At 49.1% G+C, this 25,160-nt stretch overlaps 1 protein-coding gene across 6 annotated transcripts in view; it reads left to right on the top strand.

The window, feature by feature from the left end:
• The window catches only part of EXD3 (exonuclease 3'-5' domain containing 3), a 288,298-nt gene that overhangs the window by 130,288 nt on the left and 132,850 nt on the right, over nt 1-25,160 (top strand). For all 6 annotated transcript variants that reach the window (XM_027703343.1, XM_027703341.1, XM_027703340.1 and 3 more), the window contains 8 exons: nt 5,193-5,356; nt 9,820-9,958; nt 10,298-10,511; nt 11,475-11,584; nt 12,673-12,883; nt 13,986-14,152; nt 16,487-16,657; nt 23,426-23,479. In XM_027703343.1, the coding sequence (XP_027559144.1) occupies nt 5,193-5,356; nt 9,820-9,958; nt 10,298-10,511; nt 11,475-11,584; nt 12,673-12,883; nt 13,986-14,152; nt 16,487-16,657; nt 23,426-23,479 (1,230 nt within the window). The remainder of the gene's footprint in view (nt 1-5,192; nt 5,357-9,819; nt 9,959-10,297; nt 10,512-11,474; nt 11,585-12,672; nt 12,884-13,985; nt 14,153-16,486; nt 16,658-23,425; nt 23,480-25,160) is intronic.

Below are 25,160 nucleotides of genomic sequence, written 5' to 3'. Positions count from 1 at the left end.
TGGCCTCCAGAACACTGGAGTGTGGCTCTGTCGGTGACGCACTGATTGCTATCTGAAAGCCAGTCTTCTGGGTTATGAATGAAGGCTATTTTGTTCTTCTTCAGTTCATAAATTAGTGCATCTGAGTAGCCAGTGCCTGTGAGTGAGAGAGCAGCTCAAGTGGTGAGAAAGCAGGGTGTTCTCAGGCTCTGGCTGTGGGCAGTGGCTGTGGGTGAGTGGCTGCTGCTTTCACAGCAAACTCAGCTCAGAAGGAAGTGGGGGTAAAATTGGCACTTGTATCCAAGGGAAGGGGTTTTGCCGCTCTACTGTGCCCTTGTGAGACCCCACCTTGAGCACTGTGTCCAGCTCTGGGGTCCTCAGCAGCAAAGGCATGGATCTGCTGGAGCAAGTCCAGAGGAGGACACAGAGATGCTCCAAGGGCTGGAGGCTCTGCTCTGAAGCCAGGCTAGAAGAGCTGGGGGTGTTCACCTGAAGAGGAGAAGGCTCTGCGGAAGCCTTATTGTGGCCTTTTGGTACTTAAAGGAGGCCTATAGGATAAAGGGAGAAGGACTTCCCATGGGCAGATAGTGACAGGACAAGGGGCGATGGCCTTAAGCTGAAGGAGGGCAGGGTTAGATCAGATATTGAGGAGAAATTCTTCCCTGTGAGGGGGGTGAGGCCCTGGCACAGAGAAGCTGTGACTGCCCCATTCCTGGAAGTGTCCAAGGCCAGGTTGGACAGGGCTTGGAGCAACCTGGGCTAGTGGAAGGTGTCCCTGCACATGGCAGGAGGTTGGAATGAGATGATCCCTAAAGTCCCTTCCCACCCAAACCATTCTGTGATTCTGTGATCTCTTCAGGATCTCCAGAAGCCAGGATCCCCCTCCTCTCTGGGAACAGGCTGTGGCCTGGTCTAGGCTGGTGCTGAGGGTACCGACTCCCATCTCATGCATCAAGGAGTTTCCTTCAATGATGTCTGATGTCCAATGACACTGCAGCATCTCCCCATGCAGCACAAATGAAGGGAACAGTTACAAGCACAGATACAACAAAGTAGCAATGACAGAAGCACAGTGGGATGCTCAGGGAATCTTCAAGCACAGGTGTCTGCAGTACCTGCTGCACCACAGGGAACTGAGCAGTACTGTCTGTGCCCTCCACTGCTGACAGGGGCTTTGTCCATTACAAGTCCACGTTTCTTTTTCCCCTTTTAAAGTTGCTGACTCTAAAATCTTCTCCTTGACATTTTCTCTACAATAGCAGGAGGGGGTTTTTTGTTGATTCTGGAACCACTTAAAAACAGGGGAAATTGGCCAAGACATTCAAAAGTTAAATTAAAATCTGACTCTGCAAATAGCCAGTGTCAGTGGTGTGAATAATGTCCCTCTCCAGGAAAAGAAGTTGAGGGAAAGGGGAGAATTGGATCAGAGTGACACACAGCTTAACATAGACAGATAAAGTAATCTAGGGTTGGATAGGGTGACTTCCAAAGGAGATAATGAATATTTGGATTCAAAATTTTTGGTACCGAAGGAGGAATTGTTAATGGGTTAAGGTCAGGACATTCCTGAGCTTGCCCTGCGTGGTTGGTGTGAGCTTTGTGAAGCCCTGGCAGTGAGAACAGGATTTACGGGTAGGAAATCTGCAGCCGTTGCTTTGGAAAGCTTTAATCATGGGTTATTGTTGTGTCAGGGGTTTCTGTGTGCGCCTATGGATTAAAGAATGTATGATATGTCTAGAATTCCGAGAGGGATCTAAACAAGCCTCATGTTCTATAGAATCTTTTCCTGCTCCGAGGTGTCGCTGATGTTGATCAGAGCACTGTGCCAGTTTCCTCTTGAGAAGTGTTCATTTACTGACAGCAAAGCACATGAAATGTCATCCCTGGTGAAACATTGCTCTCTGCATCTGTGCCCACATCTTCTGGGGCCAAACTTTCCACATTCTTGCCTCTTGCAGAGCTGTTGCGGTGGAAGCCTTTCCCCTTTGGAGCAATGTTGGGTTTTTTTTCAGTAAGAAGACAAACAAAGCTATTTTCTGTTTCAGAATGCAAGATGGGATATCTCTGGAGAGATTAACCTTCTTTACAGAGTTGTTTTTTGTGGTTGAAAAAAATAATCTGTTATCATTAAAATAATAAAAAAAAAATCTGCACCTCATTATTTCCAGAAATAAAGCTGCCATGATTAGATTTATTAAGAATTGACTTGGGGTGAACTGAAGAGAGCTCCAACCCTAAAGAGTCTGTGTTTTAGAAAAAAGGCAGGAAGACAATAGGATGGACACAGGGGAAGCAAGAAGAGGGAATTGCTCTGTGATGTTAATAAGAAAATATGTTCTTTTTGGGAAGGACTCTGAGAAGTGGCTTGGCAGCCACAGCAGGAGGGGTTACTCAGCCCCTCTCCATGTGTTCAGTGCTTGCCTGAGCTCAGTCACAGGAGGTGGAGATGGGAGAGATGCACAAAGGTCAGGACTGGCATGGCCAGGGGAAGAATTCAGGAGGAAATGTAGAAGGCAAGAAGCGTGAGCAGCAGAGCTTGTCCTGTCCTTTCCTGCCCTGCCCCTTCCCCAGCTTCCCTCCTGTCCTTGAGCCCCTGGTGAGCTGCTGGACCCCCATCCCACTGCCCCTGGCTCCTGCTGTGCCCCAGCCTCTTGGGAACAGCAGTAAAACTATTCCTCCACATATCCGTGAGAAGAGCTGTGGTTTGGCATTTGGCAGAGTCTCAGAGGTGCAGATGTAGTGCTGAGGCAGCAGTTTTTGTGAGCAGCCTGGTGCTACCTGGGGTTCCGGATTCCTCCAAACTGTTCTGCGGAGCCTCTGCCCCCACCTGCACCTCTGGAGGGGGGGGCATTCCTTTTTTCTTCTTGGCTTTCTTTTTCCCTTCCCTTTTACCTTGGGGCCATCAGCAGGTCTGTTTCCTGATCTCTGTGTCTGCTTTGAAGACAACTTCTCACCTTTTAGTTACTGAAGGAATGTGAGGAATGAGGCCCCATGGCCCCGGCCTCCCACCCATGTAGGAACGCTGGGAGGTGTTCCTACATGCTGGGGACAAGGAGCAAGGTGCTGCCATCCCTGGGAGCAGGCTCAGTGCCTGGGAGCAGGCTCAGACCCTTGGGCACTGCTGGTGGGCAGCAAAGGGGAGATGGCAGCGACATGTGCAGGGTGGGGATGGACTTTCAGTGCAGATCTGAGCAGTTCAGTCCTCTGAAAATACTTGTTGGTAGTGCCACCAGGGATCCAGTCCTAGAGCTACAGGTCCTGAGCCCCCGTGTAGATTTTCAGCTTGTTTTAGCAGTTTTGTAGGAAATATTAACTTCTAAGGCAGATGCATGAGTAAATCAGAGAGGAGCAAGTTGCCAACCTGTCTGTGATGGCTCTGGGATATTTGCAGGCACATGTGGGGGACAAGGGGTGCTGCCACCCCCGTGGAGCTGCTGTGACTGTTGGTGTCACTGTGTTTGTATTTCCTCTTACGACTGCACCTGCCAAGAGGTGGACGAGTCAGAAGAGCTCTGGTGCATCCAGCTGTCCCCGTGGGGGCTGTCACACTCCCTGTGTCCCTGCCCTGCCCCTCGCCCATGCCAGGGTGGGCAGCCTGCCATGCTCCAGCCACGCTGGCTCACAGCTGGGATTTGGACTTAAACCACTGGCAGCATGAGTCTGTGCTGGTGCCCCCAGGCTCTGCAGTGTGCCAAGGCATGCGTTCACTTCCTCCAGAGAACAGATGGGAGCAGGGAATGTCCTAAACTGCCCTCCCTGTTTGCAGGTGCAAACAGGGTGTGTTTGTCGCTATGGCTGGAGCAATGATCCGGTTGTCACAGCCCCAGAGGCCTCAAACAGACACAAAGGGAGGAATTCCTTCACCCAACCCTGGTTCATCCCAGCTGGAGTGACTGCTCCAGGTTCCTCTCACTGTCAGTGGGAATGAAGGAGGACTTTCAGAGCACATTCCATGCAGTCTGTTTCCAGTGCAGGGTGACACCACTCTCCCCCTGGGCCCCACCCTGGCTGGAGGAGGGACCTGGTGCCCCCATTTCACAGCAGTGGGTGCAGGGGAGCTGTAGGCTGACATCAGCCTTTCCCTGGCTGTGAACACCAAAGCTGCCCCTCAGGAAGGCTTTGCTGATGTGCCTTCCCTGTCACCTGTGGGAGACTGGCAATCCTAATTATCCGTGCAAATACTTCCAAGAGCGGATGAGGCCGCACTCCACTGTCTGCCCTGAGAGACACTAAACCATCCTACGAAGATGCTCCAGGGCCTGGAGCCCCTCTGCTCTGGAGACAGGCTGAGGGAGCCAGGGCTATTTACCTGGAGAAGGGAAGGCATCAGGAATATCTCAATGCGGCCTTTCAGTACTTAGAGAGGGCTTATAAGAACGATGGGGACAGAGTTTTTAGCAGGGCCTGTTGCAGCAGGACAAGGGGTGATGATTTTAAACTAAAAGAGGCGACATTCAGACTTGATATAAGGATGAAGTTTTTTATAACAAGGGTGGTGAGGCCCTGGCACAGGTTGCCCAGAGAAGCTGTGGCTGCCCCATTCGTGGAAGTGTCCAAGGCTGGGCTGGATGAGGCTCTGAGCACTCTGGTCTAGTGGAAGGTGTCCCTGCCCATGGCAGGGGGTTTGGACTAGAGGACCTTGAAAAGTCACTGCCAATCCAACCTATTCTGTGATTCTATTATTCTATTGCCTCTCACAGGCCATCAAGTCACAGCATCACTTCGGAGCTATGTACAGGTGCAACATGGGATTAAAACAATCCAAACTCTTACCCCTACATAATTACCTGTTTAATTGCAGACACCTTTGCTCTGTGGTTAGTGACTGGTTCTGATTTTGCTTAATGTAATCAGTGTCTAAGTAAATAATATACAGGTCACCAGTCAGGCTCAGTGGTGGTGGTGTAGCCTTGTTTCTCTGTGATGTACCTGCAAAGTGGCCTTCCCTGGACAAACAGCCATGCTGGCAAGGGGGCACAAGTATCCGAACGAGCTCGCAGTGCGTGCTGTTCATCTCCTGGCAGAGAAGTGCAGCACCCACTGGAAAACCACTCCTGCGGTGGGACGAGCCCTGCCCTGGCAGTGGGGTGGCTCCTGCTCCTCCCTGCCCTCGCCCAGGACCCCCGCAGGACACTGCACCCAGAGAGGGGGGGAGAGACAGCCATGATGGGAATGGCATTGACAGTGTTCCTTCACTCTGCTTCCCCTCTCAGAGCACAGCTGGGGACAGTCGCTGGCTCCAAGGGCACCTGGTGCAGCTGCTGCTGCGGCACTGCCCCGGGCACACGGCGCGCTGGGCGCAGCACTGGGGGCTGCCCGCGGACCTGCTGCCTCCCGGCCTGGCTGAGGACCTGCCAGAGCTTCACACCCAGGAGAGGTAAAGACCCTTTTCAGTCTACATTACTTGTCGTACAAAGACTATATTTATTTGCTTAAAATCATCTGCCATAATGCTTCCTTGGGAAGACAATTTTGCAAAGGCTTCCTCCATGTACTCAGATCCCATCGTGGCCCTGCACACGCTGCATTTGTTTGTCATAAGCCTGGAAGTGTCTGTGAAAGGAGCATTTTAAACTCATCCTGAGTTTATCACAGAAGCTCTGTGAGATTGCTTCATGCTGCAGAGGGTTCTTACGTTTCCTCTGCCAGATCAACAGTGCAAATGGAATCGTGTGACTAGGACCTGAATATGCATCTGTTTTACTGAGGTTATTACACATCTGTCAAAGTTTTCCGTGTGCTCTGCACCCCCACTGGACTGTAACCTGGTTTAATGCCTTTCAGAAGGCTTATGACCAAGAAACTAATTGTAAAGTTCCTTAGATTTTTTAATTGTATTTATTTTCGTCCTTCTTTTACAGCTCATAAGCCAGTTTTTTTCCCAGTCTGTAATGTTGGCTTCATCCAAAGAAGTATTGAGAATTTTTGACATTTGGGGTCAGATCCCAGAAGAGACACATTAATTGAATAAGTGAACTTAAGAAGCTATTAGCCCCCTCATTAGTCTCTGTTCTCTTTTCTTCCTCTGATGCAATCCCAATAACCCAGTGCCATGTTCCCCATGTTTGCCACCCTTTTTTAATCCTTTTTCTCCTGCAGATATTCAGGCTACTAAAAGTCTTGAGGAACCTGCAGAGCTGGCAGTGGATACTGCATGAGGATCCTGTTAGGATCTCACCCAGGGCTGCAGAGGAGATCTAGAACCTCAGGCTGGATGAGGCCCATCAACACAGAGCCCAGAACTCTGTGCCCACACTGTTCCTGAGCCAAACCCCTGCGAGGCTGCAGGGCACCACAGCCCTTGGGGTCAGAGTCATTACCCAGCCACCTTGCTGGTCTCTGCTCATTCATGTGCAGGAATTCATCTAATTGGATTCCTGTGCAGGGAAGAGGACTTATCCCTGAGCTCCATGCAAATGCAGGAGCTGTGGGCTGTGGTTGTGGTGCAGCAGAGCTCAGAGCTTTGCTGTCATTCCAGGAGCAATAACATGTTTCCAGGTGCAGTCAAGGCTTTTTTCAAAAACCAAAGAGAGGAAGCAGTAGGTTCCTTACAACTCTTTGATTGTTGAACACATCAGCCACCTTATTCCAGGGTGTTATGCTTGACTGGATTTGGCTTCACCTTCCACATATCTCTCTCTTACCCTCACTGGTGAAACATGTTGGGTTTTTTGACATGGAGATTGGTGTCTCTGGTTCAGAAGGGAGCTGGGATTAGAGAAATGTTTATGGAAAAATTCTGACCACTCCCAAGAGGTAACCATTGACAACTTTGTGCAAGCTGAGAGCCTGTACCTTCAGCAACCTGCAAACATGGCCCTTGAAGCCTTTAATATGAGGGAGTAACTTCCCATATGGAGCTGAACTTCTCAGTGTATGTGATGGAAGTGTGGATCTGAGTTGTAATGAACTGTGTGTCCAGGAGGAGCTGTGATGACCTCAGACATTGCCTGTTTGGGGAGGAATAAAGCCATCAGAAAGTCGAAGGTCACTGCTCCATGGGCAGCAGGCTGGGAAGTCCAGCACCATGCTTGTGATGAGAAACAGAGGCAGAGCCCTCTTGGCACGAGTGGGGCACGAGTCTGCACAGCCACGGTCATCTTGTGTGGGCTGGGGCTTCCTCCTGTCGCTGCAAACGTGCAGTTGTGTGCAGGTGATTTGGGAGTGTCCTTTTACCTGATGTTCTTACAGCAGGACTTTCCTCCTGGGGTCTTATGTCCGAATTGTGAACTCCAAGTAACAGCTGGGATCTGTCACTGGCTGCCTGATTAATGCCAACACCTCTCTGTGGAATAAGGAGACCATTTTAAGAAGACCAAGCCTGAGACTGAGCAGGACTGTCTGCTCCAATGGATTTATCATCAGATTTGCTGTCCTCCATATTGCAGCCTATTTCAGTCTCCTATGAAGAGGTGCTTATGCTTTCATAACTAAATTGGTATTTTTGGAGCATGGATTGGACTAACTTGAAGGTGAATGAGACCACGGTGTGTTACTATTTTTTTAATGCTGATGATTTTGGGAAAGTCTCACAGGTGGCCTTGAACTGTTCATGTTTATGGATCATGGCTTTGTGGATCTGCTGTTTCTCCTAGTGCAGATCTGGTTCTTGTTCAGGCCCCACGTCACCTCAGGAAACACGACACAGATTGAAACACTCTCTGCAAAGAACAACTTCTCCAGAGGGTCCGTGGCTTTTCTGGAGTGCAGGAAACTCTTGTCTGTCTAGGACATGCTCCTGCCTCGCTCTGATGCACTGCTGGAGCTGCCCTCCTCCTGCTCCTCCTCCTCCTCCTCCTCCTCCTCCCTTCTAAAGCCGCATCAGCTGCCAGTTGGGAGCCAGGAGGTTTTTGCATGAGGGATAAGCCCTCAAAACACAAAGGGATGGTTACAGGAGTGTGGCTGAACAACAGACTGTGCATCTAGAGATAAAACTCATCACTACATCTCTGTGCTATGGGAATCCTGTGCTGTGCCAGGTGGAGGGAAGGCAAGGCAGTGAGGATGTGCTCTGCCCTGCGTGAGGAGTTGGGACAGATGAATAAAACCCTTTATGCTGCCGTTTACTCCTCCGGTCAGGATACCTGCTGTAGTAGCTGCTATAAAGTCAGCAGAACCATGGAACCCCATAAAACAGTCTGACTGCCTTGTTTATTGAGCCAACAAAGCCACAGGTTCCCAGAGAGGGAGTTCACACTGCAGAGAACAAGGTGGCACCAGCATATAAATGACATCATCTGTCTCTGGTCACACCACACGGGGCTCCTGAGCTCTGCAGGTGAGAATATTCCTGGAGACCTGAGCCTACACACCTTCATTAAATATTTTACACAAATATTGACTTCCCCATGCACACAAACCCACGGGAAAGAGTGTTTGTGCAAGGAGAGCTGCTCTGCTACAAAGTTAGTCACGCAGGCTCCCAAACACAGGGTTAGTAAACAGCTTCTCAAATAATGAACCATTTCAAGTTTCTATGGGAAAGAGACTATCCAGAAATGTGTGATACGTCCAAAGTAGCTGGATCTTTTTGATTAGTTTCTTTTCTCTGATTGCATCATCTGGCTGAGCTGCCAGAGCAACACGCTGACCTTCATTTCTGAGGGCATTTCACGAGATTCTGCTGCATTTGGAACAGAAAATGTGCTGTGTAAGATCCTGTTGTAGGCAATCATTTAGCTCATTTTTGCAGACATCTTCCAACATTCCCAGGGAATTAATACACAGAGACTGAGTTTCTCTGTGTGGTGCCATCAGAAACCCACACGGAGGGAGTAGCACAAGCACGGCACACACACTGTGGGTTCAACTGCTGCCTTCCCCAAAACAGAGAAGGGTTTGAATCTTTATTTCTGAACTTTTTTCATTTCATCCCTATGCAATGTACGACAAATGTCCTTGTGCACCCTATGTGACCATTTTACAGGGAAGAGAATGGAGGAGGAGAAGCTAGATAGCTTCAGGGAGGTCTGTGAAGCCTTCCCAAGCCATTGCACTGTAAAGTGATGAGGCAGATTCCCCTGTTCCCAGCTGATGGGGATCTGAGTGTGGAGCAGTCTGAGGGGCTGTGTGAGTGGGGCAGAGTGAGGCTCCTGTTTGGACACAGTGCTGCTCAGAGCTGACTCTCCAGACGAGCAGGCACCTGTGTTAGCTCGAAGGCAAGAATCACTAAATCTAAAATGTGTTATCCCTGAATGTGGAAACAGCTGCCCAACTTTGTCATCCAGGTTCTGGGCAAGAGGGATGAGCATTGAGGACAGGCTTGGGCTCTGACTCCAGCAAGTGGTGTGGGTGTTCTCTTCGGTGGATACAGTGCCTGTGCATGATGAGCTCGTGGGAAAGGAATGGAAAGAGAGGATGAGCCTACAAGAAGGTTGGAGAGGGACTTTTCACAAGGGCCTGGAGTGACAGGACAATAGGGGATGGCTTCCCACTGCCTGAGGGCAGGGATAGATGGGATATTGGGAAGGAATTGTTGGCTGTGAGGGTGGTGAGGCCCTGGCCCAGGTTGTCCAGAGAAGCTGTGGCTGCCCCATCCCTGGAAGTGTCCAAGGCCAGGTTGGACAGGGCTTGGAGTAACCTGGGCTAGTGGAAGGTGTCCCTGCCCATGGCAGGGGGTTGGAAATGGATGAGCTTTAAGGTCCTTTCCAACCCAAACCATTCTATGATTCTGTTATTCTAAGATCAAAGACTGAGATTACAGGGAAAGTGAGGAAAGAGTGGGTAAGAGAAAGTGTCATGGAAAAAGAGTGGGCTGAGCGTGAGACTTCCCACTTTTCCTCAAATCCAGGATTTTCTCCCATTGCATGGCTTAAAACTATTGTATCTGATTTTGTGCAGGGTAGAAGAGGCCACAAAAGCAAATAATTATGAAGACAGTAAGAAGAAGGACTTTTATCAGCTTCCTATTCCACGGGAAAATATTCACTTCCTGCAGACATGGGAAGAGACACTGCAGTGCTGGGAGAAGGTGCTGCAGGTGAGTGTTACCTGGGATTGACTTTGCAGGGTCAGGGAGCAGGAACTCTGTATCAGGCTCATACTCATGGCTGGATGTGGCCACTGCCATCCAATGTCTCCCTCCCCAAGCCAAGAATAGCTGCTCCTTTAGGTTTGTGGGATCTGGGGAACGTGTCAGGAATTGTGCCAGGAAAGGTCCCTGCAGGGGGACTCAGGTGCTGTGGGAGTTACTGTCTCTGTAGCAGTTTGCACAAAGAGCTCCCGTGGTTGGAAAGGAAAGGTTTGTGTCCTGGACAGACTCTCCAGGCCCCTCTCCAGCACAGCAAGTCTCTGAGTGCAGGAGGTGTCTGTGTTGCAGCCTGGGCAGGTTGTTGGCGTTGACATGGAGTGGAAGCCTTCCTTTGGCATGGTGGGGAAGCCCCGTGTCGCCCTCCTCCAGATGGCAGTGAAGGATGAGGTGTTCCTGTTGGACCTGCCACGGCTCCTCGAGCAAGCTGAGCTGGAAGGGGAGAAGGAGAAGCTCCCCCGATTCATCCAGATGCTCTATTCAGATGCTGCCATCACTAAACTAGGTAACACACCTCTCTTCTCCCTGCCCTGAGGCTTCACACAGCCTGCTTTGTCATTTTTGTCATTCCTAGATCTTCTTGGAGTTGTCATTCTCCAAATCCACTTGCCATGGAATCAACTTTTGTAGCCCTGGGTGTTGAGGCACTTCCAGGCCAGGAAGCAGGGTGACCAGGGGAATGATAGAAATATAGAATCACAGAACCCTAGAATATCCTGAGCTGGAGGGGACCCACAAGGACCATCCAGTCCAACCCCTGGCCCTGCACACACACCCCAATAATCCCACCCTGGCCCTCAGAGCGTTGTCCAAACACTCCTGGAGCTCTGGCAGCCTTGGGGCTGTACCCACTGCCCTGGGGAGCCTGGTCAGTGCCCAACCACCCTCTGGGGGAAGAACCTTTTCCTGAGATCCAACCTGACCTGCCCTGACACAGTTTCATGCCATTATATTTCCCCATTTCAGATCAGAGCCAAGATTTCTGATTTAGCTTGCACTCTTGGACTTGGGATTACCCTAATTCCATACTAAGCTCCAACTGACACTCAAACCTCAGTGGTTTAGGGAAGTCTGGCAGAGCTTTCTGAATGTCCCTGTCCCTGCCCCAGAGCTGTTGTGCTGGGCACCAGAGCCCTCTGAATTACCATACCTGGTTTTTGGAGGCTTTTGACAGGATTTGCAAAGCCCGGATTTCAAGGACAAATTCATAATTACCTTCCCAGATTTTAAATAAGTTGGTCTTAAAACTCAGCATTTTTCATCCACCTCTTCTCTCCCTGGATCTGCAGGAGTGTCTTTTGGGAAGAGGAGAGATGGGAGCCAATCTTTTTCCCTGTTTGAACAGTCTTCCCACCAGCGTTTGTGTATCTTTTGTCAGCATTTTGACTCTGAAGTAGAAGAAGCTGCAGTGCTTTAGCCATGACCTGAGTTTTCTTACCTGTGTGATTTGGGCTATTTTTGTCTCCAGGTTATGGGATGTCTGGAGACCTCAGCAGCCTTGCAGCCACATGTTCTGCTCTGAAAGACACGGAGAAGCAACTGCATGGTGTGGTGGATCTACTCACAGTGGACAAACAAGTAAGGATGAACACATCGAGATGTGGGGAGTTGTGTCTCTGGTGTGTACTGGTGGATAACTGTCCTGAATCCACAGCACTGTCTGTTTGTATCCTGGATTGGCAGGGTTGCAGCTACATGTGTAAATAGACCATTTCCTGTAGTGTGTTTGATGTGTTGGGATTCTGTAAAGGAAGACAGAAGCATTTTGTTTTCATCAGCTAAAAGGTTAAAGCTTGCAATACTGACAGCTTTTTCACAGCCTTTATAAAAGCTCCATTCAGCCAGGGCAAGGTTTCTGAGCACAAGTTGAACTTAATACTAAGTTCTTGTAGGAATTCTGCTATCCCAGGACCATACAGTATTGAAGCAGATATGATGGAGTTAATGATTTGTGCAGAACTCTAATGTTCCTTGGAGGGCTGCTGGTGGGTTCAGCACAGGAATTTCTGGTCAGCTGAAGCACAGCTGTCCCTGGGTTTGCACACAGGAGCTTTCAGCATTCTGCAGAAATGTTGAGCACAACCATTTTAATGGGTAAAATGTACAGAGGTGTTTAAGGCTGTGGGTTGGGGTGAAGCAGATCTTTGGGACTGATAGCTTAACCTGGGAAGTGCTGCAGGGGCTGACGTACCTGCCAACAGCTATTGCCTCAGTTTAACCTGAGAAATGGCAGCTTCAGAAAGGGCTGCTGCCCAGGGTGGCACAGGAATGCCTTTTCCCACTGGAACAAGGAGCAGAAAGACGCTGAACTGCCCACTTTTATTGAGTGGGTGCCTAGCAGCCTCCAGCACAGCTGGGCACCCAGAGCTCTCTGAGGAGCCCCAGTCCCAGCCCTGCAGCTCTGGTACAATGCTGTACAACAATGCCCTTTTTTTTCTTCCTTGGCTATGAAACAGATTTCTCTCCAACAAGTGTGTTTGTTAAGCAAATAACCCGACGCCGTTTATATCTAATGCCATCCCAGCCCTTGTCTGAGACAACGGGGTTCAATATGCCAGGCAGGAGATAGACGTGATAGAGTTGTGCCTGGCCCCACCCGCTGGAACACGAGGTGGTGGTGAAGCTGTTTTATAACCAGGTGTTTTCTATCTCTTTGTTTCCATCAGCTGCAGAAGGGCTGCAGTGAGTGGAGGAGGGACGGCCGGAAGGTTGATGGACTGTCCCCAGAGCACAGCCACGAGGAGAGAGGGGGCAGGCAGCAGGAGAAGGGACTCAGCCTCCTGGTGCACCATGTGCTGGGGAAACCTCTGGATAAAACGGAGCAGCTGTCCAACTGGGAGAAACGGCCCCTCCGGGAGGAGCAGATCCTCTATGCAGGTCTGGTCCCTGCTCGGTGACACCGAGCTACAGGTGTCCAGGACAGGTCGGGTTTGGCTGTTCTGTCACCAGGAAGGTCGTTAAGTAGCAAAGGAAGAGAATGGCTTTGCAGATTAGTTCCTGTTCAGAGGAGTCAGCACATGTTTTGTTTGTCCTTTTGCGGACGTGGCTTTAATGGTTGAAGTTTAAACTGTCCAGTGATTCATTATTTCCCTTATGAAGGAATTCCTGTGCTTTGCAGATTTTGTCTGATGAAACATCACCTCAGTGGAAACTCTTCTCAGTAACTGAAAGGAAGAAAGTCCACTTCCTTCTGCCTCATTTCACAGCCTTCCTGGGAAACAAATGCTGTGTTCATTTGTCACAGTGAAGTGCTTGTTAGAGTCGGGTTAGAAATGGGCAGACGTGGTGTCAGAAACTGCAGCACAGAATCAGGACTGTGGAGGGACCAGAGGAGTTTATTGCTGATTATCCCAGAGTCAGAAGTCTGGGTCTAAATCTTTTCCTGGGGCATCAAAGGACAGTCTTTGCTGAAGCAAACCAGCCCTTTGTTAAATTCAACTATCCTTGAAGCTGACACAGTTCCCACAAAAGTTAATCACTAGGACTTGTCAAACTGGCTGGGAGACTCTGGCAGTTCCCGTTGCAGGGAGCAGAGCCACACAACAATGCGTGTGGGCAGGTGATTGCAAACAGCTCAGTTAATGCCTTTTCAGATATTGCATCTAGTGGGGAAGTTCCCTTCCCATCGAGAGATGTGGTGAGGAGCCGTGGGCAGGCTCAGGGACAATGATGAGGAGCAGGGGCTGGCTGGAGCTATCAGGTGGTGGTTGGAACAGCCCCACTACAGTTGGCATTGTGTCAGAGTGGAGAGGGCAGAGCCTGTCACCTTTGGAGATCCTGCCTTGACCCGCTGTGACTGTGTTCAGTTATGAGGCTTCTTGAATCAGTCACGGAGCACAGGGTATGACGTGAGTGAGTTGGAGCTTCTCAGGTTGTTCACAGTGGCTTTTACAAAGGTGGGGGCTCTCCCTGACATCAGGAAAGCCTCTGGTTTACTTTTGAATGGAACCAGGTGAGGCTCATATCCCCTTCCTTTCAGCCTCCGACGCGTACTGTTTGCTGGAGATCTACGAGAGGCTCTGCAGGGACCCAGAGAGCTTTGGGCTGAGCTCAGACCTGATGGAGAGTCTGGTGGGAAAACGGAGCGTAAAACCCAGGGCAAAGAAGCAGCTGAATAAACAAGAAGCACTGTCACCTTCTGGACAGGTTTGTAAACATCTTCAAAGAGCTGCGTGTTGCTCAAGACCCCTGCAAATCATACCCTGCTCGTGCTCAGTCATACCACGAGCTATGCACGGCAGGCCCATGTGCAGCCTGTTCTCAGGACTATTGCAGCAAACATCCTCCTCATCCCTCCCTCCCTGGAATGATGTGCTTTCTCCTTGGCCTGCCTGAGTTCACCTTTCCCTGCACTTTGAGGTTCTTTTGTCTTTGCACAGTGTTGGTGCAGATCTGTGTGCAGAGTCCAGTGAGCCTTGCTGGTGGAAATCTCCTTCCATGTTTCCTCAGTGCTGTGGGCTTGGATTCTGTGACCAAGGTGTTGCATCCAAGAGGTTTAAAATTCTGACCTTTTTACTTTTTCTTTTACTAAGCTTCCACACCTTAGTTTCACCCTGGGAAAGTCTCCTTAGTTGTGTCTGGAGTACAAGTGTGCAAAGTTGAAAGCAAACAATCCATCAAAAATGCCTTTCTGCTGAAGATTTGTCTCTGCCTCCCTGCACAGCACCACAATCCAGGACTGGCCTCTCCCAGTAGACTGTGTTGTGGCAGAGCCTTAAAACTCCACTGGCCACAACTTGGAGCTGTGTGACTCTGCTTAAGTATCTTAGAATGTGACTGGTTCCTCTCAATAATAAAGTTTTACTTTTGAAATGGAACCATCCAGTGGTTTATGCACCTTTGGAAACCTCAGCAGAAACCCCATTTTGTTTGTTACCTGAGAAGACTCACTGTAACTGTGTATCCTTGTGAGGAGCCCCAAATGTGTGCTGAGTTCCTGAAGTCCATGCCACCTTCCATGGCTGGGCTGAGATGTTACTGACTGTATCCACCTTGTCTGGAGGGTGTAGAAGAGCAGCGTCCCCTTAGTCCTCAGCAGGCAGTAAAACATGGAGCTGCTCAGTAGCACTTTGTTCATGGGAATGTTGTGTTACAGCAGAGCTGACTGGCTGCTGCAGAGATGGGAAAAGTGAGTACTTCAGGCTTGAATTACCTTGGGAACTCACGGGTCATCTTTGTGTTCTGTACAGTCAGATTCATGAACTACAAGGCAGTTGGTAAAACCTGGACTGGGACGCCAAGAAAAGCAGACTTCTCCTGACTCTGCATCCTGCAGGACTCCAGACTCTCTTTCCCAGTGTTTCCTGGTCCACTATCTGAAGTGGGGCTAATGACTCTATTCTCCTTTATAAAGCTTTTTGCTCTCTGCTGGCATGAAACGTGAGAAAAAAGCTACATATGACAGTGCTGGCCACTGCATAAACACTGGTGAGGACCAGCTGCTGCTCCTGCACATCTGTTTGAGCAGCAGCAGCAGCCAGGGTTAGTGTCTTCCAACTGCCTCAGCACCGAGGGGCAGCTCGATCCCTTGTCACAGCCCTCTGCTGTCCCAGCACACGGCTGCATCCACCAGGGTCCTACAGGAGCTGGTGACAGCACAGTCTGCCCAGTGCTGCAGAGCCCTGAGCTCCTGGACCAGCTTCTGGGAGGTGCAGCCTCACACCAGTGGAGCTCCTGGATCTGAGCTGGTTCCCAGGGTCAGCCCAGGTGGAGCTGCATGTTGTGCCACAGCATTCCCAGCCTTGAGCCAGCTCCTGCAGGGCTAATCTGCAGTGCTGACTCCCTGCATAGGTGCTGGCTGTGTCCTTCAGTCATCCCAGCTGATTCAAGTTCCTGGAGTCAAAAGCTGAACATTGGAAGTTCCTTAATAACTTCCCTTCTCCGTGAATTTAGCTATTGTACTTCTGGGAGCCTCCCAGTGCTGAAGTCCTCCAAGTGCAGGAACTCCCCCAGCAGCAGATATTCGAAATAAAACAAACAGAATTCAGGCACTGCCTATTTTTAACCTTCCAAAGATAACAGAGCTGACGTGGTTGCTTTGTCTACCTGTTTCTCCCTCTGTCTGTGTGATCCCCTTCCCAAATCATGGCTTTGGCACATGTTTATTAGTTGCACACTAATTCCATAGGGGAACAGCCTTGACGATGTTTCAGTGACTTCACGAAGATGGATGTCTGTGTAGAGCACTGAAGGCCAGGTTGGCATTTCTCCAGGGAAAGGCTGCAGCTCCCTGGATCGGGTGGCCAGCTGGCCAGTGAGACAATGACTAATTCAGAATTAGCCCCATCGTGTGCTACCTCCTACCCACATGGCAGTGGGCAGTGTGGAAGGAGGGAAGGAGGATCTAGAGGTGTTGCAGAGCGTGGTGTGATACAGGTGGAAGGAGACAGCTGGATTTGTTTCATGGGTGAATGCAGGGGGGTAAAACACGAATGTACTGGAAATCAGCCTGCTGTTTATGGGTCTCTTGCCTTTCTCTAGCAATGCCAAGGATCCCAGATGGAGACCTCCCGTGCCCCTGCCCCTGTGTCCCCCAGGGAGTTCAGCGTGGTCTGTGACAACATGCTGCAGGGCCTCGGGCGCTACCTGCGCTGCCTGGGTGTGGATGTCCGGATGCTGGACAACGAGGATGACCACAGGAAAGCTGCTGAGGTGAGTCAGACACACACATGTGCATGTTCATAGCTGCCACTGTGCTCCCTGGGGATGGCTGCTGCCTGCTCCGGAGCTGCACTGGCTGTCACTGTGCCCAACAGGCAGTGGGTGCAGGAGCTGCCCCACAGGTGCCTCCTCCTGTGCCTGTGCTGGGTCCCAGCTCTCCGGGTCAGTCTGAGGAGCTGTGTCACCTGGCAGCTGGTGACAGCTGGTCCCTGCAGTGGTGCGTGGGCTTGGTTCTCTGCTTCCAGTAGAGAGGAGGTGAGCAGAGACTGCTGTGATCTCACTCTTATTTGTGTCTGTTTCTGTCATCGACAGCCGGAGCAGTTGAAGTCATGAGAAGAACACAAGCAGAGTGTAAAGATCATAGAATCACAGAATGGTTTGGGTTGGGAGGGACCTTAAAGATCATCTCATTCCAGCCCCCCAAAGATGTGACCAAGTGTCTTTGGGGAGGCTGTGTGTTTGCAACAAGACAAAAGTCACTGAAAGGAACCCAAAATTCACTTAGATTTCTAATGGATTCCAGTCTGGGCTTACAGGAAAGGTAATTGTTTGCCTTGTGTCCAGGTCCTTGTTTCTAGTTGGACAGAACCATAATCCAAAGATGGCTATTCAGTATGGAAGGGAAAATGTCCATAATCAATGGCCATGTAATGTCCTGGCTGGCCACCACCTTATGAGGTGACCCAAAGGTGATCAGCCACAACTTGCTATGACATAATTGGAAAAGGAAGAGTCTCTAACATACACGGGGACAGTGAACATTGATTTGGGCTCCCATAAGAACTCTGATCCTCTGCCTCCCAGAGGAGAGACACGTGCTGCTTCATTTCAGACATATTTCTGCTGTGCCAGAACTGGAGATATCCAGCCCACACAGTGTGTGCTGTCAAATGTGCGCGAATCACCCGGCTTGGTGTGCAGGATGTTTCCTCTTCAGATGTCTGCTTGGCCTGAATCCGGGGCAGGCTCTAACTTCTGCAGAAATAATTAATATCTCCTCCTCGCCAAACTTGCACAAGTCATTTAAACAAACTAGTTCTCACTGCTTCCCCCAGAGCCCCGTCTCCGCTTCTCATCCTGATACCTTATCGTGCCACGGACAGGATGTTTGACATTGCTTTCTCTATGGTGACCGGACAAACATCCTTTCACTATCAAAAGCCCTTGGAGTGTTACTGTATTGCAGAGCCTTTGATCTGGGCTTGGATAATCAAAGATAAAAATAGACTCCTCCCACCCTGCTTTATATCTGGCTTGTCCTGATTTAATCAAAGTTGAATGTTGACCACCCTACGCCCAAAAACTTGGAAATGTTATTGCAAAGGCCAGGAGGGGGTTTGAATCCAGGTCACTGAATACGAGACAGACAGTTTGGGTGTTGCCCCAGCACAATCTCAAACTAGTGTCACCAGGAATACATAAGTGTGTACAGAGTTAGTGTTTGTTCTTCGTTAAAGTCTTTTCACTCAAATGATTTATCAGCCATATTACACATCTCCTTGTGCCAAGAACTCCTGCACCACCTGGCATTTGCTCCATATTGTTCTCATTCCTGTTGCTTGTTAAAGTGGCTTCAAGTATTGATAGGCAGGTAGGTCTGGTCCTTCACCCTCTGTTATTTGGGATCAAGCTTAAAAGCCTGTGAACTTCATCAGCTGTGCTTGGGCAGCTCTGGAATTGATTTATGTTTTGTTTTAGACTAGTGCATGTGGCAGGAATTGGTTTGAGAACCCCTGTTCCCAGGAGGTCCCTGTTCCATGGACGTGAAATCTGTGTCCTGTGTTCTGCTTTATGTTGTGCTGTTGTTATTGGCTAAATGTTTTATCTTGGACATCAGTTGTCGTGGCGAGTTTATTGTGCCAGATCTGCAATCTCAGATGTGCAGGCATGTGAGAGCAGGACCTCTGACAGCACAAGCCACTGGATCCCCCCTGGTTGTCCATATGTAGTGGTGGCAGTGCTGGGCTAACAGCTGGACTCAATGATCTTAGAGGTCTTTCCCAACCTTAATGATTCTGTGATTCTATGGTTCTGTTTATCTCCTGTGAGGTGCCACCAGCTTGCAGTCTGTGATTTAATGGTGCTATTTAATCAGGATTTGACTGGAGAAGCAACTGATTAAAGTTGCCTGTCATAAGCACAGACACAGAAAATCTTTAAAAATGGAAAAATAGGAGAAACTCATACTGAAAATGTCTGTGGTGAAATCTGTTCTTGTGTGAAAGGCAAAGAGCTCACAGGCCATCCTTACAGAAACATTTTAGCCTCTGTCCACAAGCACCAGCCTCTTGGGGAAGGGCAGTACAGGTGTCCTTTCCCAAGCCCTCTCACCCAGTGCTGTTTTTACCACTACCTTACCTGCTGTAGCACTTGCACACACATTTGGCACAGCAGGAATGCAGCTGGGTGATGAAATTTGTTCCAGATGTGCTGGATGAGCTCCTTTACCTGACATTAGCAGCCTGTACATTGAGAGATGGGATCCAGCACATGCTTTTCCTGACACATTCCTGCCTGGCAGCACTGCTCCGGTCCTGCACCTTGGGTGGGTCTGCAGGACCTTCTGCTGGACTTTGAGCACTGGCCCAAGCCTGGCTCCCTGCTGTGTGGCCTCTCTGAAGAAGGGTTGTGTGCATCCAGCCATTCCTCCCCGGGGACTGACTCCAGCCCAGGGTGATCCCTCAGGTAAAGATTGCTGAGGTTCCATCTCTGTGATGCAGCACATTCGGGGTGTGCAGGTGCCATGTTTTGGTGAGCCACCCTTTGCCATTGCATTTATTCCATAAGCAACATGTTATTTCCAGTTAATACAAGATTCTTTACTTAAATCATGTCCTGTGCCTGTAAGGGTTTCTACCCAGGTCTTCCATGCCCCATCCCTGGGAAACATTTCTGGTCAGGTTGGAGGGAGGCTCTGAGCAAACTGATCCGGTTGAGGATGTCCCTGCTCACTGAAGGGGAGTTGGAACGAGATGACCTTTAAAAGATCCCTTCCAACCCAAACTATTTTATGATTCCAGATTGTCTTCTGCAAACTTCTCCTTTCAGAGAATCTTAAACCTATCTTTTGAATTTTCGAGATGGATAATTGGAAGAAGATAGGAAAGTTTCAGTGGGTGTTCCTCTTTTCTCTGCAATTTTGTAGATCAGGCAGATGCTTCTCATTCTGAACTTAAAGGATCACCCATCAGCCTGAAGTGACTACAGTAGATCCTGCAATGTACGTCAGGAGTAGAGAAGAAGTTTTTAAGAAAATTTTGGTAGTCTCTTAGGTTTCTAATAAGAGACTCAGTGGAATCTCAAAGCTGCTTCAGTTGAGTTGAGGGTTGGTTTGTTTTATTTTTTTAATGGACTTTGCTCTTGGTCCTCAAAATCATCCTCATCTCTAAGAATACTTTGACACTAAGACAAACCTGGTACCTTTTGAAGTGTGATAATAACCAGAAGGCAGGTAAAACTGGCTTCCTGCAGCTCCCATGCTGGGGAAGGTTCCCTCGCAAGGTTACACCTACCCCCCAAAACTCCAGGTGAACCAGCGAGTTGGAGAGGAGGGTCAGGCTGGATGATCTCAGGAGCCAGATAGAGCACTGTGCACCCAGATCTAAATTGCCCTGGACTGATTTGGAGCCAGGGGACACAAAGGCGACTTTAATACTGCAGTGAGCAGAGATTCACTTAATGGGGGAATCTAATCTCAGATCTTGTCTCAGCTTTGAAAGCTTTTTCCATATTTTTGATGTAGATGACATTCTTCAGATTTGCTGGTGTTTTCACTGCACAGACTGTCAGGGAGCTAAATTCACAGAGGGCAGATGAAGACCTGTGTTGCTTACAAGATCAAGACTTGGCTTGTGATGTTTGGTCAGCAGGAGGAGGAGGTGTTTCGTCAGAGACCTTGATACCAACAAGTCTGCATTAAGAAACAAAACTGGGTGGATGGTTTTGGTGTGATACTTAAGGCCACATTACAAAACCATGTGATAACTCATGGTTATTGCATAGTTTTCAGGAATGCTGAAGAGAAGTTTAGGGTTGCAGTATCAGTGGGGCTGGACTGAGGGTGCTCAGAGCTGTTGAGCTCTTGGTTTTACTGTCTGTTTTAAAGGAACCTGAGATAACAGGCAGGGCCTCGAGGGTTGGACTGAGTTTTGTGATCCACTTCTCTGGTAGATCCTTGTCTGAGTGCTTTCCCACCACACATCCTGGGGCAGACACTTTCTGTACACTCCCTCTTCATCTGAACTGGGACCTTGCTGGCCCAGGCTCAGGATCACTGGAAAGGGGTCACAGCTTTTCCTCGACTGCAATTTGCTTCTTAAAGAGCATGTGGCATTGCCCAACATGTGTCTTGCACAGACTTGGCAAAGTTTAACTTACAAATCCAAAGCCTTGTGCTGCTGTTTCTTGAAACCTCTTTTGGCCTTACTTCAGGATCCTTCAGGTTGTCACAAATCATCCTGGTGCTGGCTTTGAAGCAAAGGGGCTCTCTGTCCTCTCTCCTCAGTCATTGCCCTTTCGGGTCTCTCTGACAGTAATTCCTTCGGGTTCCTTCATCTCTGCAGGATGGAAGTTGGCTGAACAGGCAGGCACGTTAAGGGCTAAACAGTAACACCAAGAGATTAGGGAGTGCTTTCTATCCAGAAGGTCTGAGCCTTTTTCAGAGGAAGTTGATGTTATCTTTGTAATAGATTGTGAAACTAATGCCCTCTCTGCAGCACTTGGGCTGGAGCACAGGTCCCTGACACCCACTCCAAAATGCTGCCCTGGGCCTTCCTTTCCTCTTGTTTGCATCGCTGACCACAGATCTCCCGATGGTCCCAGCACTACCTTCCCTACTGCTTTTGGAGAAATAGAAGGAATTGTGCCTCTTTGGTCCCAGTCAGATGTGTGCTGTCACGTGGCTTTTCTGGCTCTGCTTCTCCCAGTCTCTGTTCCAGAGGCGGAAAAACATGCTCTAAGAGTTATTGCTTTTCTCCTTTTTATTTGATGTTCTTTGCCTGTCTCTGCAGAGCCATTTTAGATAAGGGGATTTATCAAGCTTGAACTAATTAACCCTGGATGCAGGAAGTCAGAATGGAGTGTTCCAGCTCTGAAATCCTCAGCCTTACCCTGAAGCACACGTGGGTCTGAAGGGGTTTCACATCTCTTTTCCCTTGCTGGCAGATCCCTGTGGTGAACTTTTGCTGTTGCCTTACCAGACTTCTCTCAATAATGTGCCAGGAGGGTGCTGTCCTGGCTGCTCTGTACCCAAACTGTGTGAAGCAGGATTGCAGGGGGTGCCTCTGCCGCTCACCTTCGAGGTTCCTGTTCTTAACGATTTTTTCCTTCATCCAGAGAGAGAGAGCTGATTTTGAAAGAAATCCAGTAATTTTACCTGGAGGAAGGTGCTTTAGAAGTTGTTACCAATTGCTTTCTCAGTGCAGAACGGGCAGCCAAAGAGTGACTTCACAAAAAAAGGAGGGAAGCAGCTACCTAAAAGGTCAAGAAGGAAAAAAAGAAAAAAAAAGGTTGCTTAGCTGCCTGCATGGGACCTTCAGAGCCTTCTCCCCCTTGTTTCATGTTGCCATAGAACCAGTGGGTCTTAAAAAAATGTCTGTCCAAGACAGAGTTTAAAAGTCATGGTTGGGTTTTCTGCTGTTCCCTGGCTGTGCTTGGTGGTGTCATCTGTGTGGAAAGTGCAGCAGGACTTTGATCCCACATGTGTCCTCCTGCCAAGGTTAGAGAGTGATCCAGAGAGAGCTGCTGAACTCTGAACCAGATGAGAGACCTCCAGGACACACATCTGGAATCAGTGAAAAACATGAGGGCTTCCAACAGAATCCAAACCAGAGAAGAAAGATGACCTCATGCCTACCTCAAAGCACTGATCTCTTGTCAACAGGATCAGAGCTGAGTCCTGGTTCACATGGGAATCCTTTGGAATCCTCCTGCCACCAATGGCCATGAAGCTCTTTCCCTCCCACAGGAGGGGGAGGGGGAGGGAGGGAGGAATGTCATTCAGTCATAAGGTCAGTCACACTTCCATCCTTGCAGCTCCAGATTTAGTGTCTCCTTTTGGCACCAACCCATTTGCAGTGTCTCTGGCTCTGGGGGAAGGTCAGCAGTGTGGGTGATGAGCCCCCTGGTAATTCAGTGCAGACCTTCCACTTGAAGGACCAGATCTCTGATAAAAGCTCGGGACTACAAGTTGGGATGTGATAAACTCTAAGGGAGATATTCCTCAAAGCCCAGAAAGGTGCATAATTCCTGTGTGTTGGGTTGCTGGGACAATAACACCCTCTTTCTTTTAGGAGCATTTTCTGTTGATGATATGAAGTTTGCAGACACATTTCATGGTACATTTTTTTCCTGTAATGACCTGCTTAGCTAGTTTTTCCTTTCTCCCCTGTGCAGCAGAAGTGTTTGCTTCTTTGTAACCCAGAGTGAGGAAATAGAAATAGTCTGGGCTAAGGGAAAAAATAAAAGATGGGTTTTGGATAGAATTGTTTCAAGGTGGGATGGTTCCCTGGGCCCTCTGCAGTGCAGATGCAGCTTGTTCCAGCACATGAGAGACATGGCAGGGATTGGCAGGGAGGGGACATGGGATGAGCCATACCTTGAGCTGCTATGGCTCTCAAGAGCTCTAGGCCAGGTGTGGGCTGACACTGAAGAGAAACACTCAGGATCTCCAGTTCACCTTCTCTCTTGTGACTGCAAGTAAAGCTTGAACACAGTGTAACTTCAGCCCCTGTTCATTTGGATTTTTACTGTTTTTTCCAGATTGCCCGACAGGAAGGAAGAGTCATTTTAACCTCTGGACTCCCATATCAGACTGTAAGTGTTCCGAGCTGCTGCCGTGGTTCTGGCACTGTGTCACTGCGTGGTCTGGGGTGTGCAGGGGAGAGAAGAGGAAAAGTCAGATGTGAATGCAACAGCTGGCTTGGCTTTTTCATATTTTCTGCACTAAAAGCTGTGTTAAGGGTCTTGAGAGGTTTGCTGTTCTCAACTGCCAAAGCTTGGGGTGAAATGTTCTTTTATACTTATTCTCAGTCCTGCATCAGTGGGGAGAGCAATTGCTCTCCGTTGGGGGCAGGGGTGGAAGTCAAGCCAAGCAATCCAGAACAAAATGTTTCTGTTTGACCTCACTGGCAGGTGAAAGGCAGCTCCATTCCTGTGCTTTTTATCCCAGAGATTCTTGTTTACTGACTGGCCCCACACTGACAGAGTTTCAACACTTAAAGACATTTCTTCAGAGATTGGAGGTCCCCAAGGGTCCTGATGGAAGCTGTAGAGGTTTTGTGTTCCTATAGATAAACAAAAAAGTCAAAGCAAAACCCAACCTTACCCTCAACACCAGCTGTTCAGAGTCCTTCACAGGCAGTGTTGGTGGGGATCTGCTGAACCTGCCAAGTCAGTGGTTGCAATGTTGTAATGACCTGCTCCAGGCAGCAATTTTTTACTGCCCAAAAATTCGTTTGGAAGAGGGAAACTGTTCTGGATGAGCCAGAGTTCTGTTCACGTGAGCCAGAGTGCAGAACTTCTCTGTCACAAACTGTCAGTACAAAAGCTCCCAACTACTCAATCAGCCAGTTGGATTATTTGCAGAATATGAGTTGATAATTTCCTGTGTCATAGCTGAGTGTGGAAGAAAACTCCCCCCATGATGAGACACAGAGGCAAGTGCAGTTGTGCCACACTGCAGGTTCTTCATCCAGACTGTGGTTCCTTGAGCCTACAGCTGATGTTATAGGTAATTCAGCATCCAGCATAATCTTGTTTGGCAAAGCTTAAACATCGAAGTTCTGTGTAGGAATTGTAGAAGGAAAATAACTGCTTCCAGTGTACAATACTGACCTGGGAAACATCTGGATCCCTTTGTTCCCTTGCCTTCGGATGCCCTCTGCAAGGACAGGATGGCTCTGCCAGGCTCCTTTTCTGGTGTGCAGCTATCCCACCTTATGAGTACTCAGCATGGTTGTAAAAATGTGTCTGGAACTTCCCAGTGCTTGTTCCCAGATGCAGACTTCTCTCCCAAATGTGGAACAAACATTGAGGGACTGTCCACGTCAACCCCTTCAAATTTTTTGGCCATAAGGGAACTTAAACATTCTGTGAAGCAGAAGGGTTGGAAGGGTCATTGGACAGCCATCCTCGTGCTTTGGCACACTGATTTGGCCAGGTTTCATCTGATAGCTGGGATTTAATTCAGTTTCCTCTTGCTACCCCTGTCAGCACCACTGCACCAACTTATAAACTGACAGGATTTGGCATATTCTGTAGAATAGAATCATGGAATCATTAAGGTTGGAAAAGACCTTTAAAATCATCAAGTCCAACTGTTAACCCAGCACCACCACCAAGGCCACTGCTAACCTGTGTCCTCAAGTATCCCATCCACATGTTTTTTGAATCCCTCCAGGGATGAGACTCCACCACTGTCCTGGGCATCCTGTGCCAGGGCTGGACAACCTTTTCAGTGAAGAAACTTTCCCTAATATCCAACCTAAATGTCCCC

This window comes from Neopelma chrysocephalum, unplaced genomic scaffold (assembly GCF_003984885.1).
Source record: "Neopelma chrysocephalum unplaced genomic scaffold, ASM398488v2 Primary Assembly neopelma1_226, whole genome shotgun sequence".
Taxonomy (NCBI): Eukaryota; Metazoa; Chordata; class Aves; order Passeriformes; family Pipridae; genus Neopelma; species Neopelma chrysocephalum.
The sequence above is the reverse complement of the archived record's forward strand: the minus strand, read 5'-3'. Positions and strand labels throughout refer to the sequence as shown.